Source organism: Zea mays, chromosome 9 (assembly GCF_902167145.1).
Source record: "Zea mays cultivar B73 chromosome 9, Zm-B73-REFERENCE-NAM-5.0, whole genome shotgun sequence".
In the NCBI taxonomy this organism is placed as follows: domain Eukaryota; kingdom Viridiplantae; phylum Streptophyta; class Magnoliopsida; order Poales; family Poaceae; genus Zea; species Zea mays.
In genome coordinates this window covers 147,461,322-147,479,258 of record NC_050104.1, presented here as the reverse complement: position 1 = coordinate 147,479,258, position 17,937 = coordinate 147,461,322, and the positions used below count along the sequence as shown (strand labels likewise).

Here is a 17,937-nt window from a genome sequence, read left to right as displayed (position 1 = left end):
TCAACGCCAAGTCAAGTAGCAACGCGGTGAGAAAGAAATCGTCCCCCGGCGGGGCCAAAAGCGATATGTTCACGCATGCCAAATGGAGAACGGCAGCCAACCGAAGAGTTTTCTAGGAAGTTCCGTTGCCGTTGGTTGAAGAAAAAGATAGCATAGCCGTATGATTCTGTTCTACCACAAAAGCTGACAGCAAATTCCAATCTAACAACCGCTGTTGACAGTTCCAAAGCTTTGAACCTTTTTTCCTTTCTTTCTTTTTTCTCGTGACAACTAATAACATATCCTTGGCATCAGGACAAGCTATTTACACAGCCCGTTCTCACTCTACAACCCATGCGCTCAAATGCACACCCACTATTCTCTATCCAGGCAGAAGAACATACATTAGCCGGCGGCTCAACGAGGACATCTTCCTCGCGGGCGTATGCCAAAGAATCAACTAATGAAACACCAATAAGAGGTTGACGACAATGCTGTTGAGCGTTGACAATACTAGCTCCAGTCAAAACAAACTCCCTCTCGGCCAGCTCCGCATGATTTGCGCGGACCAATATCTGTAGGTCGAACATGCAAAGGAAATCAAACTGTCAAATTAACCACATACTTATAAAAGCAACAAGTGGCGCCCTAGTGAGCCACAGCTGAGAAGCTGACGACTGGAAGACAGCCACAAGATTTGTACCATTCAACATGACGCGTAAAATCTTAGCATGAGTCTGACACAAGAAAAAAAAGGGGGTAGTACAAGGTTAACTTACCATTCTGCCGCTGCCCAATAGATGATGACGGACGGCCAATTAATTGATGCCACGAGTAGATGAATTCGAGCGTGAAGGTGTCGTCCTCATAGACCGTACTGATCTTATGGACTTGTTTACGAATGGATGCTCCAACAGTTTGGATGCTGATGGTCTGTCTTCCGGATTCGGTTTTACACACCGGCTTATAAAATCGCGAGCATCCCTCGAAAGAGTGTTTGGAATTGCTGGTGATTCCCCCTTACCGATCCTGTATAGAGCTTGTGCCTGCAAAGCAAGTAGCAAGAAGAATGGGTTTAAGCATATATCAATAGTTCAGAAAAATATGTGCATATAGGTACGCTCCTATAATTCGAGAACAGCAACTCGAACTTGCAGAGGTCAGTACTAAATGTTCTCACCCATTCAAGGTCAGGATAGGGTATCTGGCGTGTCAACATCTCCAGGACAGTGCAACCAAGACTCCATATATCAGCTGCAGGTCCATATGTCTGCTGCGGATTAACAACCTGAAAATTTGGATTTTAGTGCTTCCGTCTAGAATGAAAAGTGTAGATCCAAATCGTATATGCTGTCATCCATCAACCATGATTGTTCGCCAGCACATTAAGTTCACAACTTCACATAAAACGAGGCTGGCCTATGACGATCAATGAATTGTCACTTAATCACACTAAATATCAGTTCAGCTACTACTCTAGTAAGAACCGACTTTGATTAGACTGCACCAGATGTTTGATAGATCTGTAATAAGTTAAATAACAACACTGAAGTAGGGGCATAGGGCACTACTCCCAAATAATATTCCAAGACTTTAGGTCTATTACTTCAAGATACTCTAGACAAATCACTGAAGGGTAAACATAAGGGAAACAAAATGCAAGAATGTTCTAATCTCAAGGCAGAGTTTATGGTGGTTACCTCCGGTGCCATCCAATAAACAGTTCCTTTGCATGATTTAAGTTCATTGAATTTGGTAATCTGAAAGGGAATTGATAAAACAATTTTGTATCAGAGAAAGTGGTAGCGGATAAATTGAACAAAAAGGGTAAAATTTGCAGCATGCAATTGACCTCCTTAGCGAGTCCAAAATCTGCAAGCTTCACAGATCCATTTGCATGCACCAGAATATTTGCGCATTTAATGTCTCTGTAATATCACAATTCAAACCATAGTTCAGAACATAGGCGTATACTATAGTATATTGATATTATTCTGCAGTACTTTTCAAATCAATGTGGAATGGGTCTCTTCACAAAAAAAGAGTCTCAAGTTTATTTTTAAAATTGGACATCTCCAAGGCTTTTGATTCCGTTTCTTGGGCTTTTCTCATTGAGGTGCTTTCTCACCTTGGATTTGGAAATATTTGGCGAAATTTGATTTCGAATCTGTTGGCTTCATCTTCCACTCAGGTGCTGCTGAATGGGTCTCCTGGTATTCCTATTAGGCATCGGAGAGGGCTTCGCCAAGGTGATCCCCTTTCCCCAATGCTATTTGTTCTAATAATGGACGTCCTTAGTAGTATGTTTCTGCTAGCTGAAGATAGGGGGCTGCTCCATAACCTTCTGGAAGGGAATGTCCGAAACAGAATTTCTATTTATGCTGACGATGTGGTTCTGTTTGTTAAACCTATAGTGGAAGATCTGAATTGTGTTAAGGTAATATTGGACTGCTTTGGTTCAGCGTCTGGACTGGTGTGTAATATGAACAAGAGCTGCGCCATCCCAATTAAATGTAGCGACCAGGCTGTGCAGCAGGGTTGCAACCTTCTTCGTTGCAGCTCGACGTCCTTCCCCTGTAATTATTTGGGTCTTCCAATATCAGATAGAAAGCTCAGAAAGGCAGATCTTATGGACTGGGTTGAGAAGATAGCATATAGACTCCCCAATTGGAAGGCTCGGCTACTTAATCTCGCTGGCAGGACGGCGTTGGTGTGTTTTGTTTTGTCTGCCATCCCTATTTATCTCCTCATTGCCATGAGTATTCCCAAGTGGGTGATCAAATCGATTGATAAGATTCGCAGAGGGTTCTTATGGAGAGGCAGAAAGGACGTGAATGGAGGTAATTGTTTAGTCTCTTGGGATGTCGTTACAAGGCCGCTTCTATTTGGTGGGCTTGGGGTCCCAAATTTGTATTATCAGAGCTGGGCTCTGCAAGCTAAATGGCTGTGGCTGGAGAAAACAGATTCAAACAGGCCCTGGCATGGGCTTATGCTGCCTGTGCCGTTGCAGGTCAGGAAGTTCTTTCATGCTTCGGTTATTACTGCGGTGGGCAACGGAAACAGCACTTTATTTTGGACTGATAGATGGATAAATGGCGGCTGCATCAATGATTTTGCTCCTGATGTCGTTTCCAAGGTTGATAAAATTATTGTCTCCACTAGAACAGTGGCCCAGGCTCTTGGAGGACAGCAATGGATCAGTGACATCTTGACACCTCTTTCCTGGATGGGGATCCAACAATTTTTGCTGATTTGGGATGCTGTTAGCACTATTGTGTTAACTCAGGAGGCGGATATTCACACCTGGCTGCATACTTCCTCTGGTCAGTTTTCTTCTAGGTCTTGTTACAGGGCTTTATTTATGGGAGCTATTACGTTTGAACCTTGGAAGAGGCTTTGGAAATCTTGGGCTCCCCCTAAGTGCAAGTTTTTCTTATGGCTGGCCATTCGGAACAAATGTTGGACTTCAGATAGATTGGAGAAGAGAGGTCTGGACCACCCAGTGTCTTGCCTACTCTGTGATCAAGAGCAGGAAACCATACAACATATTTTGTGTACATGTGTCTTTGCAAGACAGTTCTGGCATTCCATTCTGTTTGGATTGAATGTTGGTAATCTCTCTCCATCTGGAGATGAGATCTCCTTTGCTGATTGGTGGCGAAAAACAAGTAAGAAGATTCATAAAAGCAAGAGAAAGGGCATGAACAGCATCATTATCTTAGGGGCCTGGTGTTTATGGATCCACCGCAACAAAGTTGTCTTTGATGGGGAGACCCCTTCGCTAAGCTCTATCAGATGTGTCTTCCTTGATGAGATTGGGTGTTGGATTACGGCTGGTGCCAAGCATCTTCAGAGCTTTGGCTTAGAGCTTGCGCGTAACCTTCACAGGGTCTAGGGAGTGGTGTGTGTTTTGTGTTTTTTTGTTTTTTGAGTAATCCTGCTTAGGGCTTTGTACCTTGGTCCATTTTGGACCTTTTTTCTTCTCTAATTAAAATGATGCGCAGTTCTCCTGCGCTTTCAAAAAAAAAATCAATGTGGAAAATACAGGTACTGGGTATTGCTTTGTAGGGCTTCATTTAAACTAATGGTCACATAATTGCCCCTATGTTGCTATTTCCGGTAACCTGATTCGTTAATACTGAATGATACCTTACAGGTATAAGAATTTAAACTAATTTTATCACCTGTGAACAATATTTCTTTCATGGAGGTAAATCAATCCATTAAGAATCTGTCTTGTATATGCAGAGACTTGAGTATCACGCAGGCGATACTTCTGATATAGTAATGCAAGGGATCCTTGGGTCACTAATTCAAGGAAGATGTAAAGTTTCGAATCTTCCTGCAATAGCAACATAGTTGGAGGATCATCAATCTAATAGCCTAAGCATGCATAGAGGGAGTGTATAAAGAAAACAATGAATTTATGTGCATACAACATACATATTATACTAACAGCATGAAAAAACGAAACTACTTACTTTGTCTGTCCCATAGTACTGCACTATATTCTCATGCTCAAACTGGCTCAGAAGTGCAATTTCCTAGAAAGGTTACAACAAGATAAAAGAAATCAGATTTTGCAACACTTATGTTCTTTTGAGGAAATTGGGCATAGTTTGCTAGCGGAGCCATCTTAAGGGGGTGTTTAGTTTATAGGGACTAATTTTTAGTCCCTCCATTTTATTCCATTTTAGTCCCTAAATTGCCAAATACGGAAACTAAAATAGAGTTCTAGTTCCCGTATTTGGCAATTTAGGGACTAAAATGAAATAAAATGGAGGGACTATTAGTCCCTAGAAACCAAACACCCCCTAAGGCTAACAACACACAGGCCAAGGGATCAAATCTCGGAAAATCGTAGTGGAAGCAAAAAAAAAAACGTTGGTGCTATCTTATAGACGGTCTCATGCATTGCCATGTAATCTAGAGACAAATTAACAGACAGCCCCTACAATGGCTTCTCATTTAAGTTATTTATAGTAATTCCAAAGTCCCTTAATTTGTGCATGGAATGGAAGGTAGAAGAAAATGTGAGATATAAGGCAGCAACAACTTGCAATAGTACTACATTTTAGCTTATGGTTGCTTTGCAAAAGAACAACCTCTTCCTCTTAACTCTCAATTCATGTATGGCATTGTTGCATGAGAAAGCCTATGTGTACAAATGTACCTGTCCTAAATAATCTCTTGTATTATCAAGAAAAAAGTATAGCGAAACAAACCTGCTCAAGCTGAAAGATACACTGCTTCGCATTGCTCCCTTTATCAAATAAGTTCACTTCTTTGACAGCAAAGAAGACACCCTCACTAATAATATGACACAAAAGCAGAAAAAATGTGTAAGGGACTTCAGACTTGCGACCAAAAATTAGAGCAGGCTAAATAGTGAAGGCAACCATCCCTATTGCACATTGGCCAAAAAAACTGAAGGACAAATGTTGTATTTCCTCATCCATGAGAATAAATTCAGGCATATTGTTCCATGTTTGTGATAGGCTTGATGAGCTAACGTTAAACCTAGCCATTTTCTAATGAAGACAAAACCTGAAAGAAACCCGTTGGGGTGGCGACGCGCCGTACTGAAACCCCGGTATGGTGTTAAATATGCAAGGGCCGGGTGGGCATGGTGTTAAGTGAGCAAGAATCGGGTCACTACTTAATGGCGCACGCACTACATCGGCGCCCATATATATTGAAAATGTGCAAGGGTCTTCATATCATCGACGGGTACAAAGGGTAAGGAAGCTAGTCGATCCAACTAGGATCTGTTTAGGTAGTTGAAATGTAGGGTCGCTTAAAGGTAAGTTAAGAGAGTTGGTTGAGACAACGACTAGGAGGTGTGTAAATAGCTTGTGCATCCAAGAGACTAAATGGAAGGGTTAGAAGACGAATGAGGCAGACAATATCGGCTTTAAGCTAAACTTTGTTACACAGGGACAATTGCAAATAGATAGGAAGGAGTTTTGATTGATAAATATGAAGGAGTTTTGGTTGATAAGAGCCTCAAGAACGGCACGGTAGATATGAGAATGCAAGGAGATAGGATTATCTTAGTCAAGCTTGTCGTGGGTGATTTGGTCTTAAACATAATTAACGTGTACGCCCCCAAGTAGGTCACGATGAGAGACTTAAGAGTCTTTTCTAGGAAGATTTAGATGGCATGGTTAGAGCTATACCTATTAGTGAGAAGCTTTTCATAGGAGATCTCAATGGACATATAGGTACAACGAGTGCAAGTTTTAAGGCGGTTCATGGAGGTTTTGGGTATGGTAGCAGGAATCAGGAGGGAGATGAAGTCTTGGACATTGCGATAGCTTTTGACCTGTTGATAGCCAACACTTTCCTTAGAAAGAGAGAATCTCATTTATTAATCTATAGTAGTGGCCAACACCCTAGTTACATTAACTCTGTCCTTACAAGAAGAGATGATAAATGAGCATGCTTGGATTACAAGGTGATATCTAGTGAGTCTTGGATTATAAGGTGATATCTAGTGAATGTGTTGTTTCTCAACATAAGCTTGTGGCGGCGGTCTTTATTTTCAGGTGTGTACCCATAGGGATAAACAAGCCAAGATTGCGTAACAAAGTGGAAACTAAAAAGGGAGATATCAAAAGTCTTCAAAGAAAGGGTCATTCAAAGAGGGCACTTGGAAGGAAGAAGATATGGGAGAAGATGGCAACCTGCATTCGAAAGGTGGCCTCAGAGGTACGTGGAGCAACCAAAGGGAGTGGAGACGAAGCTAAAGATACTTAGTGGTGGAAGTAGGAAGTCCAAAGGGTTGTTATGGAGAAGAAAGAATGCTATAGTTATTTGTACCATGACAGGAGTGTGGAGAAAAGTACAAGGTAGCAAAGAAGACCGCAAAGCAGCTGTAAGTGTGGCAAGGGTAGGGCGTACGAGGATTTTAACCAATGTCTAAGTACGAAGGACAGAGAGAAGGATCTACATAGGGTGGCTAGGGTTTATGAGAAGAAGACAAGAGACTTCAATCAAGTTAAGTGCATTAAGGATGAAATAGAGTATCTCTTGGTAAAGGAGGATGAGATCAGACACAGATAGCGAGAGTATTTTGATAAATTGTTCATTACGGAGAATGGGAACACACCATTTCAGTTGTATAACTCTTTTGATGACACCAATATGTGTTTTGTGTGTTAGAGAGGCATCCAAAAGAATGAAAGAAGGTAAGACAATAGGCTCTGATGGTATCCAACTGAGGCATGGAGATGCCTCGAGGACATAGCTATTGTATGGCTAACCAAATTGTTCAACCATATCTTTTGATCAAACAAGATGCCTAACAAGTATATTGTTACCGATCTACAAGAATAAGATATTCAAAGTTGTACTGATTACTAATGAATTAAGTTGATAAGACATACAATGAAGCTATGTGATAGAGAGTTATCGAACATTGTCTGAGAGGAATAATGAAGATCTCTATGGACCAATTTGGTTTCATTCTCAGAAGGTCAACCGTGGAAGTTATTTTCTTAATAAGACAAGTGATGGATCAATATTCAATATAGAGAGCAAAAGGACCTATACATGGTTTTCATTGACTTAGAGAAGAGCTTATGATAAAATATCAAGGAATGTTATGCAATAGGTTTGGACAAACATAAAGTTCCAATAAAATGTGTTGGACTCACTAAGGACATGTACAACAATGTTGCGAGTTGCGACTAAGTTTGAACAAGTGACAGACACATGAATGGCTTCCTTATTAGAATATGATTACACCAACAGTTAGCTTTGAGTCCTTACCTTTTTGCCTCGGAGATGGATGAGGTCACAAGGGACATGAGAGGGGATATCACTCTGTGTATGCTTTTTTGCGGATGGTGTAGTGCTAGTTGATGAAAGTCAGGCAAAGTAAATAGAAAACTAGAGTTGTGATAAGAAAGATCAACTAGTGCTCATGAAGGATACCTTTTGGTACTTAGGATCAATGGTACACAAAGACATGGATATTGATGAAGATGTTAGCCATAGAATCAAAGCAAGATGGACGAAGTGGTGTCAAGCATATGCCATTCTATGTGATAAGAGGGTACCATAGAAGCTAAAAGACAAGTTTTTAGGATAGCAATTAGACCTACCATGTTGTATGGTACAAAATATTGGCCTACAAAAATACTACATGTTTAACAGATGAGTGTTACGGAAATGTGTATATTGCGTTGGATTTATAGTCATATAAGAAGGGATCAAATATGAAACAATAATATATGTGATAGGCTAGGGGTAGCACCAATTGAAGAAAAATTTGTCCAACACCTGTTAAGAATGTTTGGACATATCCAACAAAGACCTCCAGAGACACCAGTGTGCAGAGAAAGAAAGGCTGGGGGAGACCAAAGTTGATATGAGAAAAGGCGGTAAAAGGAGACTTATAACCAAACATTTAGTTTTGAATAGAAGTGCATCAAAAATAGCTATCCGTATGCTTGAACTTTGACTTGTGGTTTCTGTTGGATTTCAACTCTAGCCTACCCACCTTGCTTGAGAATAAAATTTTTTGTTGTTGTTCCTAGAGCTGAATATCCAAATTAATATGACCAAAGAACACATGATCAAGTAAAAAATGCTTAACCTCAGTTCTAAGTATAAATAAATCAGGGGAGTGATTGTCAAATTATTTTCTGCTGATCCAAAAGTCATGAGTGCAACATTTTGGCACTCTAAGGTGTCATGCTCCCATGCATGATTGAGGAAATGGTTAATTGAACTGCAGGTGAATTGTGACAATGATTTTTGTTGAGACCTCAAAAAAATTACTTAGGATCATGTTGGTTTAGATGTACAAGACTATCAATTCAATTGCTACTCACTTGTAGGCTGTGCCTGTGCTTAGAACATTTATAAATGAAGCAAGTAACTCTAATCAGCAATAGAATCAGTTCTGTGAAACCCAGATTAATCAAGGCTTCTAGCTGTAGCTTAAACTACGCTTTGAAGTATGGACAGGTAGATTGATTATTCCTAGCAAGAAAACAGCACGGAAGAGCAACTGAATTTTATCTTTAGAGCACTTACTCGCTGATGCCCTCATAGACTGTCCCAAACGAGCCACTACCCAGGAGCACCCCTCGGCTCCATGACTTGATCCTCCTCCTAAACCTCCCGTTCGGTGAAATATAGAACATGGATTCTGTGGTGGTGCTTGAGGTGTCGTCATCGTTGGTCGTTGATAGCGAAGAAGTACCAGTAAAGCTCTCGGACGACTCCTCCAGCCTAAGATCATCCAACATTAACAGAACCGCCGCACGCTCGTCGTCATCCTTCTCCACTGCATCCAGGTGTCCAAAACGACGGCCAGATCTGCTAGCGGGGGCGTCATCTTTCTCATCCGGCGCCAACGACCGCAAGATATCCCACGTGGATCCCACGCCGCAGACAGCTGGTAGGGCCATCGAAGGCGGCGGCTTGAGCACCGGTGGCGGGCGCACGCCCTTGATTCCTCCCTGCCCAGGCGCCCTCCTGGCATCCGGACAGGTGGACTCGAGCGGTAGATCCAAGCGTGCCGGCCGCTCCGGGGCTTCGATTGGGCCGTCCCTTCCCGTTGCGGCCGGTAGCTCCGTCTCGGCGTCCGAAGCCTGGGCGGGCTCCTCGGCACCCACCTGAGAGAGCGGTGAGTTCCGCTGAGGGGAGTCGTAGTTGGGGCGTGCGGAGTTGGGGGAGCTCGAAGCGGAGGCAGATGATCGGGCGGCCTTGTGTGCCTCCCAGTCGGCCCGCGGGACGGCGAAGTCGTCAGGCCCGGAGAGGCCGAGGTTCTCGCACAGGAAGCGGAGGTCCCCGCCCCCGTCTCCGCTGCCGCCGATGCGGAAGCTGTTGACGAGATCGATGGAGCAGGCAGCGGAGCTGGCGAGCGAAGCCCGCCCTGACCCCGGCGCGGATGCGGCCTGCGGGGACGGCGGGTACTGGCAGAAGTTGGTGGCGTCGTAGGCGATGTGCTTGGATGCGTTGCGGCGGTCGAGGCGGCGGAAGCGGCGCCTGGAAGAGCCGGAGCCGCCCGACGGCGACGGCGCCGGGTCCTGCGCACCGGGGGGCGGGCCCATCGGCGGCGGCCTCAGCTCATGGGCGCTCTGAAAGACGCGGGGACGAGGATTGAGGAGAGCGCCGAAAGCGAGAGCTCGGCTTGGGGACGCGGGGGCGGGGAGACGGCAAGGGGGGAGATTTTTTGGGTTCGTAGCCGTGGCTGGGGCTTTTGGGTTTTCGGTGGGTGAGGTGGAGGGGGCGAGTGGAGGCTGGAGTAGCAGTTGTCCGCATTGACTCGCATCTTTTCGCCGCTTCGGCCCGGTGGTCGAGTCAGCGACGCGGCACGGGACGGCACGGCAACCGCGGGCAACAGCTGCCCCCGCCGCGCGCCTCTTGGTCTTGGCCCGCGGTGATCAGGCGGTCCAGTGCCCGCGCTGGCGGCTGGCGCAGGGTAAAAAGCTCGTCTTGTCGGAGGCGCGCGGTCTCGGCGGGTGGTGGAGTGATGGGTGATGGCGGCCGAGCGAGGGCCTTCTCGGTGGGGATTGGCCGCACGCCGCGGGGTCGTTGCGCTCGCTGCTGGGGCTCGGTCGCTCGGCAGATCGCGGTGCGGTGAAGGGTGCTGACGTGAGGGCAAACGTCAGTAGAGAGCTCAGCAGCTGATAGCTTCACACGTGGCCAGATGCGCAGCCATATTCTCTACCGTGTTCCAGTGGGCCGGGACTGTGCTGATGAGTTCAACAGCCGATGTGCTGCGTTGGCACGTGCGTGCTTGTTCGGTTGTTATTGCCCTGCCTGGCAGATGGGGAGACAGTGTCAGTGTGCCATGTGAGTACTTCGTGCATGTCTGATAAGCTCATCACCCGCCCAGCTGCACATCACGTCAGTACTAGTGGGTGGCTGGGAGCGATTCATCTATTTTACCGCGTAGAGATGGTAATGGGTCAGATCTCCGATTCCCCGCGCAGGGACCTACTCGCAATCAGCCGTAGATTATGAGAGCTAGCAAACGAGTTTTACAAGACTCAGCGAATAGTGGATTGTTTACACTATCTTTCGGGGTGGGGTGGGGTGGGGTGGGGGGAATTTTGTTCGTTGCTAATTATGCCATATTTTACTTAAGGTTAGTCGTTTAAATTGAATAACTAACCTTAGTCAGAAAAGTTAAATAAAATGTGGCAAGTTAGGCAGCGAACCAAACAGTCCTTAATTTCTTCATCACTCCATCTCTCTTCTCTTGCGTATGAAACTGCCATGGCACGGGGGCCAGCGGCGGGCATGGGCGCGAGGTGGCCACAACCAGGAAAGCTCGACAAGGGGCATAGGGTGCGGGGCAGCTCGTGCAGGGCCCGTTGCACGGGGCCTTTGGCATCCGGTTCGGCCACCAGAGCCAGCAGCGGTGGCTGCCGGCCATGGTCGCTGGTTTAGGGCTTGTTCGGTTCTAACCCAATCCATATGGATTGAGGGGGATTGAGTGAGTTTCAATCCCTAGTAAGTCAAAAGCCCTCTCAGTTCGTATCAATCCTCTCCAATCCATATGGATTTAAAATAACCGAACAAGCCCTTAGAAGGGTCGCTTGGTGGGGGGCGCTCGGTCGGCCTGGCCTGGATGGACTCACAGCGTGGCAGGGATCGTTGCCCGCGCCCAGGACAGGGCTCACGCGAGGGAGGGGTAGCAGGGCACCGTAAGGGCCCTGGCCGAACGGCCGCCCATGCCACCGCGCTAAGAGAATAGGAGGGGAGGGAGAGACACTACCGGAATTCGGCTCTTTGCCGAGTGCTTCGTGCTTTGCTAAGTGTCTTTTGTTGGGCACTCAGCAAAGCCTTCTTTGCCGAGTGTCGCACTCGGCAAAGTGCTACTCTCGGTAACGACCATGTTTACCGAGAGCAGAATTCTCGACACAGAGAGACACTCGGTAAAGACGACTTTGTCGAGTGCCAAACACTCGGCGAAGAGTGATGCTCGGCAAAGAGCCGTCAACAACCGTCTATAGCTAACGGTCGTTATCTTTGCCGAGTGTCCCACGTCTGACACTTGGCAAACTATATTTTTTTTTCTTTTTTTCCCAGCTAAACTTTTTGCGATATGTTCCTACACTATGTAGACTTATATGTTCCATTTTTGCACAATTATAAAAGTGTTTGCTATATCTATTAGATTTTGTTTGTTTAATTGAGTTTTCTCGGATAATTCAGATTTGAACTACAAGTCACTCGAAAAATGTAAAACCGTGAACGCAAAAATGGTATACATGTTATTTAACACAAGTTGCGGCCAATTTAAGTAGCAGACTGGAATTTTCGAGCATCATCCTCATTAAACATGACCGTGAACTTGTCATCCAGTTGTTTAAAAATTGTATAAAACACAAACAAAGTCAAAAAATCATGAAGCTTGTCCACATGTCATGATATCATATGTATAATCTGTAATAAAATTTAAGAGTGTTTCGAGAAAGTTATCATGTACTATATACAAAATCTTAGCTGGCCTACATCGAAACTCTATGATTTCATGTGTAGCCCACTTAAGTTTACCAACCGTGTCTGGTGTCGGGGAGGATATGTATCCTCTTTTCACGTGGCAGCTAACGTAATCCAACCGCCCCGCAGGCCGCAGCTGCATGCAGCACCGTATTGCAGCAGGAACATGGTCAAGCGAAGGCGTTTTACCGCCACACGACCGACGACTTGGCCGTGCCATCACTCCCCCTGGTGGCCTGGTCACAGCTAGAGCCCAAACCCAGACGGGACCCTGTGTCACTGTACCGTCTCTGTGTGTGAGCGACAGCACGCGTTCGCTCCTACCGTCCTACGGCCACAAGACCGAGTTGACCCAACGGCGGAGCTCCGTGCCGTGTTCCCACGGCAATCCTTGACGTTACTGTTTTCTTGTCCTTTTTTTTTTGCATGCGAGGTTTTCTTTGGACGCTTGGACCGTATTTGGATAGATTGTGGAAGCTGACTTCTAAAAGCCAGGTGGTTACAAGCTAGATTATAGGGTCTCTCTTTCAACTTAAAAATAATAGTCTGGATGTCAAAATCTGTTTTTGGCAGCCGAACGCTTCGCCTCCCAGATAACTTCAACGTGAACAAAGAATCCACCGAATCGTCGCGATGTAAGGAATCCGTCACTTCTTAGATCCTAAACCCATGAACCTCTTCATCTTCTTTCGCATGTAAGCCTATGATGTTCAAGTTCTCTCCACAACCAGATTCTCCAAGAATTCAGACTTTTGGAAAAGCTCGTTAGAAAAAGCTGATAGTTTGTCCGCTAGAAGACGAATCGACGGCTAGAATCTAACCAACAGCCGAACACAGATAGGGTCTATATAAGCTGAGATAGACAACTTTTCAAAGTAAAATTAGCATAATGTTCTGACGCTTTTGTTTTTTTATATGCCGCTGCTATGCATGCAAGAAAGAGGGCGCTGTGGCTAGAAACTTGGTGTACGTAACATAATGGCCTTTTGACATCTAAAATCTCAAATCTTGGTGTACGTAGTATTGCACCAGCGCTTTGACTCTTTGAGGTTTGTGGTCAACCACTAGGCGGTTGCACATTCAACGACAGGCACGCGGAGTCCTGCTCCTTGTTCATTGGCTTGTTTTTCTCAGACCAAAATCTTTGACGGCGCATAGGAAATTATGCGTGGTCAACGTAAGACTTGCAGCAAGGCTTTTTACCTTAGGTACGTTACGGTAGCTCTTTAATTTGACCCAGGGATGGTGCCCTTTTCTACAAAATCTGCATGCCAAACTATGGTGAGGCTTGTTCACTGCTGCTTTAATCCGACGGATGGCGGCAGTTTTTACGGTATTTTGTCTCTATGGATTGATGTCTAACTGGTCTGACGGCTGCCTCATGTGCATTCTAAAGTGCGCACGATGGCGAATGCTGCTGCCGAGACGGCTTATGGAGAAAAAAACAACATGCAAAAGAAGGTGCAAGCCTCTTCGCTTCGTTTTAATTCGTCAACTTCTACTGTTTCTACAATGTTTTGTCTTTATAAATTGTAGGTGCAACAGTACAAACAACTGACTTTAATCCGACATGAACAGCCTACTCAAAGTGCATAGAAAGGCCAGAGGATCTCTGAGACCCTAGCAGAACACCTAGGATGGATGGATGGCTTGTCGGAGTGAACCAAGCATAGCACGTACGGCACCGAAGACGAGGGCCATGTGCGGTGCGTCGAAGGGCCAGGACAACAGCAAGGAGGTCACCGAGAAAGTACAGCGCGTTGTCCAATCAACGCACGATACGAATGCAAGGTAGCTATTGTGATGAAATGAAAACGAGTTTGAGGGAATGAATGACAGTCAATGTTTATTGCAGGGAGATTTACACACACACACACACATATATATATATATATATATATATATACACACATACATATTTAGGGGTGTTGCCGCACCCCTTGGGAATTGATCACATCTTTCACTTTCTAACACTCCCCCTTGATCAATCCTAACTTCATTTGCTCATCCTTTAGTTGTTCTTCCAAGATACTCTTCTTCTCAAAAAACCTGTGGAAAAATAAAGAGTATATCATTCTTTTGGATTATGAGTAAAACTCACGCTGACTTTCAAAAGAAAAATATGCATGTAATCACCATTCCTAAAAACCTCCATGGAAAAAATTAAATGATGAAGCATATAGCTTAGTTGATATTACCTCGTTAAAACTTCGGATGAGAAAACCTCAACAAGGCAAAACTCATACAAAGAAATAGTTTAATATGATGGTACAAGACAGGTTAAACATCACAAAGAATTACTCTATCTGATCCTTGCAAGCCTTTAAGTCTTCTCATACCAATCCCCTCAACACATTTCTGAAACGTGCAGTATGATAGAGATTTTGTAAATAAATCAGCAAGATTATCACAAGAATTTGTATGCAAGATGTTTATATCTCTATTTTTTTGAATTTCATGGGGATAAAAGAGTTTAGGAGCAATATGTTCAATAATGTTGCTCTTGACATAACATGTTTCCATCTAAACAACACAAGCTAAATTATCCTCATAGATAATAGTCGGTGATTCAATTGAACCAATACCACATGTTGTGAGTATATGGTTCATGAAAGTCGCCTAGAGGGGGGGTGAATATGGTGAATCTGAAATTTACAAACTTAATCACAACTACAAGCCGGGTTAGCGTTAGAAATAAAAATGAGTCCGAGAGAGAGGGCGTAAAACAAATCACAAGCGAATAAAGAGTGTGACACGCGGATTTGTTTTACCGAGGTTCGGTTCTTGTGAACCTACTCCCCGTTGAGGTGGTCACAAAGACCGGGTCTCTTTCAACCCTTTCCCTCTCTCAAACGGTCCCTCGGACCGAGTGAGCTTTTCTTCTCAATCACTTGGAACACAAAGTTCCCACAAGGATCACCACACGATTGGTGTCTCTTGCCTCAATTACAAGTGAGTTTGATCTCAAGAAAGAATGAGAAAGAAAGCAATCCAAGCGCAAGAGTTCAAAAGAACACAACAAATCTCTCTCACTTAACACTAAAGCTTTTGTGGAATTGGGAGAGGATTTGATCACTTGGGTGTGTCTAGATATGAATGCTAGAGCTCTTGTAAGTGGTTGGAAGTTGGAAAACTTGGATGACTTGAATGTGGGGTGGTTGGGGGTATTTATAACCCCAACCACCAAACTAGCCGTTTGGTGGAGGCTGCTGTCGCATGGCGCACCGGACAGTCCGGTGCGCTACCAGGCACTGTTCGGTGCGCTAGCCACGTCACCAGGCCATTGGGTTCCGACCGTTGGAGCTCTGACGTGTGGGCCCGCCTGGATGTCCGGTGGTGCACCGGACAAGTCATGTAGACTGTTCGGTGTGCCACCCGCGCGTGCCCTGCTCCTCTGCGCGCGCTGGCGCGCATTTAATGTGTTGCAGTCGACCGTTGGCGTGAAGTAGTCGTTGCTCCGCTGGCTCACCGGACAGTCCGGTGTGCACCGGACATGCCCGGTGAATTATAGCGGAGCAGAAATCCGAAGCTGGCGAGTTCAGAGCCGCTCTCCTCTGGAGCACCGGACACTGTCCGGTGGTACACCGGACAGTCCGGTGAATTATAGTGAAGCGTCTCTGAAAATTCCCGAAGGTGCGAAGTTTGGCTTGGAGTCCCCTGGTGCACCGGACAGTCCGGTGCGCTAGACCAGGGCTGCCTTCGGTTATCCCTTGCTCTTTTTGTTGAACCCATCTCTTGGTCTTTTTATTGGCTAAGTGTGAACCTTTGGCACCTATATAACTTATAGACTAGAGCAAACTAGTTAGTCCAATTATTTGTGTTGGGCAATTCAACCACCAAAATCAATTAGAGAATAGGTGTAAGCCTAATTCCCTTTCAATCTCCCCTTTTTTGGTGATTGATGCCAACACAAACCAAAGCAAGTATAGAAGTGCATAATTGAACTAGTTTGCATAATTGTAAGTGCAAAGGTTACTTGGAATTGAGCCAATATAAATACTTATAAGATATGCATGGATTGTTTCTTTAATTTTTGACATTTTGGACCATGCTTGCACCACATGTTTTGTTTTTGCAAATTCTTTTGTAAATCCTTTTCAAAGTTCTTTTGCAAATAGTCAAAGGTAAATGAAAGATTTTGCGAAGCATTTTCAAGATTTGAAATTTTCTCCCCCTGTTTCAAAATGCTTTTCCTTTGACTTAAACAAAACTCCCCCTCAATAAATTTCTCCTCTTAGTATTCAAGAGGGTTTTAAGATACTGATTTCGAAAATACTACTCTCTCCCTCTTTTTCAACACAATGAGATACCAATTTGAAAAATCATACCAATTGAAAAACTCTTTTAAATTAGGTGGTGGTGCGGTCCTTTTGCTTTGGGCTCATGCTCTCTCCCCCTTTGGCATAAATCGCCAAAAACGGATACTTGAGTGAAATACAAGCCCTTTCCTAACTACTTTCTCCCCTTTGGCAAATAAAACATACGAGTGAAGATTATACCAAAGCCGGAGAGATGGTCGGAGCGACGGCGAAGGAGGAGTTACAGAGTGGAAGCCTTTGTCTTCGTCGAAGATTCCAATTCCCTTTCAATACACCTATGACTTGGTTTGAAATAGACTTGAAAACATATTAGTCATAGCATATAAAAGAGATATGATCAAAGGTATATTTATGAGCTATGTATGCAAGACATCAAAAGAAATTCCTAGAATCAAGAATATTTAGCTCATGCCTAAGTTTGTTAAAGGTTTGTTCATCAAGTGGCTTGGTAAAGATATCAGCTAATTGATCTTTAGTATTGATGTATGCAATCTCGATATCTCCCTTTTGTTGGTGATCCCTTAAGAAATGATACCGAATGGCTATGTGTTTAGTGCGGCTATGCTCAACGGGATTATCCGCCATGCGGATTGCACTCTCATTATCACATAGAAGAGGAACTTTGGTTAATTTGTAACCGTATTCCCTAAGGGTTTGCCTCATCCAAAGCAATTGCGCCCAACAATGGCTTGCGGCAATGTACTCAGCTTTGGTGGTAGAAAGAGCTACGGAATTTTGCTTCTTTGAAGCCCAAGACACCAAGGATCTTCCCAAGAACTGGCAAGTCCCCGATGTGCTCTTTCTATTAATCTTACACCCCGCCCAATCGCCATCCGAATAACCAATTAAATCAAATGTGGATCCCCTAGGATACCAAAGCCCAAACTTAGGAGTATAAACTAAATATCTCAAGATTCGTTTTACGGCCGTAAGGTGAGCTTCCTTAGGGTCGGCTTGGAATCTTGCACACATGCATACGGAGAGCATAATATCCGGTCGAGATGCACATAAGTAGAGTAAAGAACCTATCATCGACCGGTATACCTTTTGATCCACAGACTTACCTTCCGTGTCGAGGTCGAGATGCCCATTGGTTCCCATGGGTGTCTTGATGGGTTTGGCATCCTTCATCCCAAACTTGCTTAGAATATCTTGAGTATACTTCGTTTGG

General features: G+C 44.6%; 1 protein-coding gene across 1 annotated transcript; it reads right to left on the bottom strand.

The window, feature by feature from the left end:
• Window positions 1-226: 226 nt before the first annotated feature.
• Window positions 227-10,126, bottom strand: LOC100383481 (putative MAP kinase superfamily protein). Its single transcript, NM_001176129.1, has 9 exons — window positions 9,025-10,126; window positions 5,205-5,289; window positions 4,461-4,523; window positions 4,164-4,321; window positions 1,832-1,907; window positions 1,680-1,739; window positions 1,160-1,267; window positions 759-1,025; window positions 227-554 (listed from the first exon to the last, which is right to left on the bottom strand). The coding sequence occupies exons 1-8, from the start codon at window positions 10,044-10,046 to the stop codon at window positions 798-800; spliced, it is 1,800 nt and encodes a 599-aa protein (NP_001169600.1). The 5' UTR covers window positions 10,047-10,126; the 3' UTR covers window positions 227-554; window positions 759-797.
• Window positions 10,127-17,937: the final 7,811 nt, after the last annotated feature.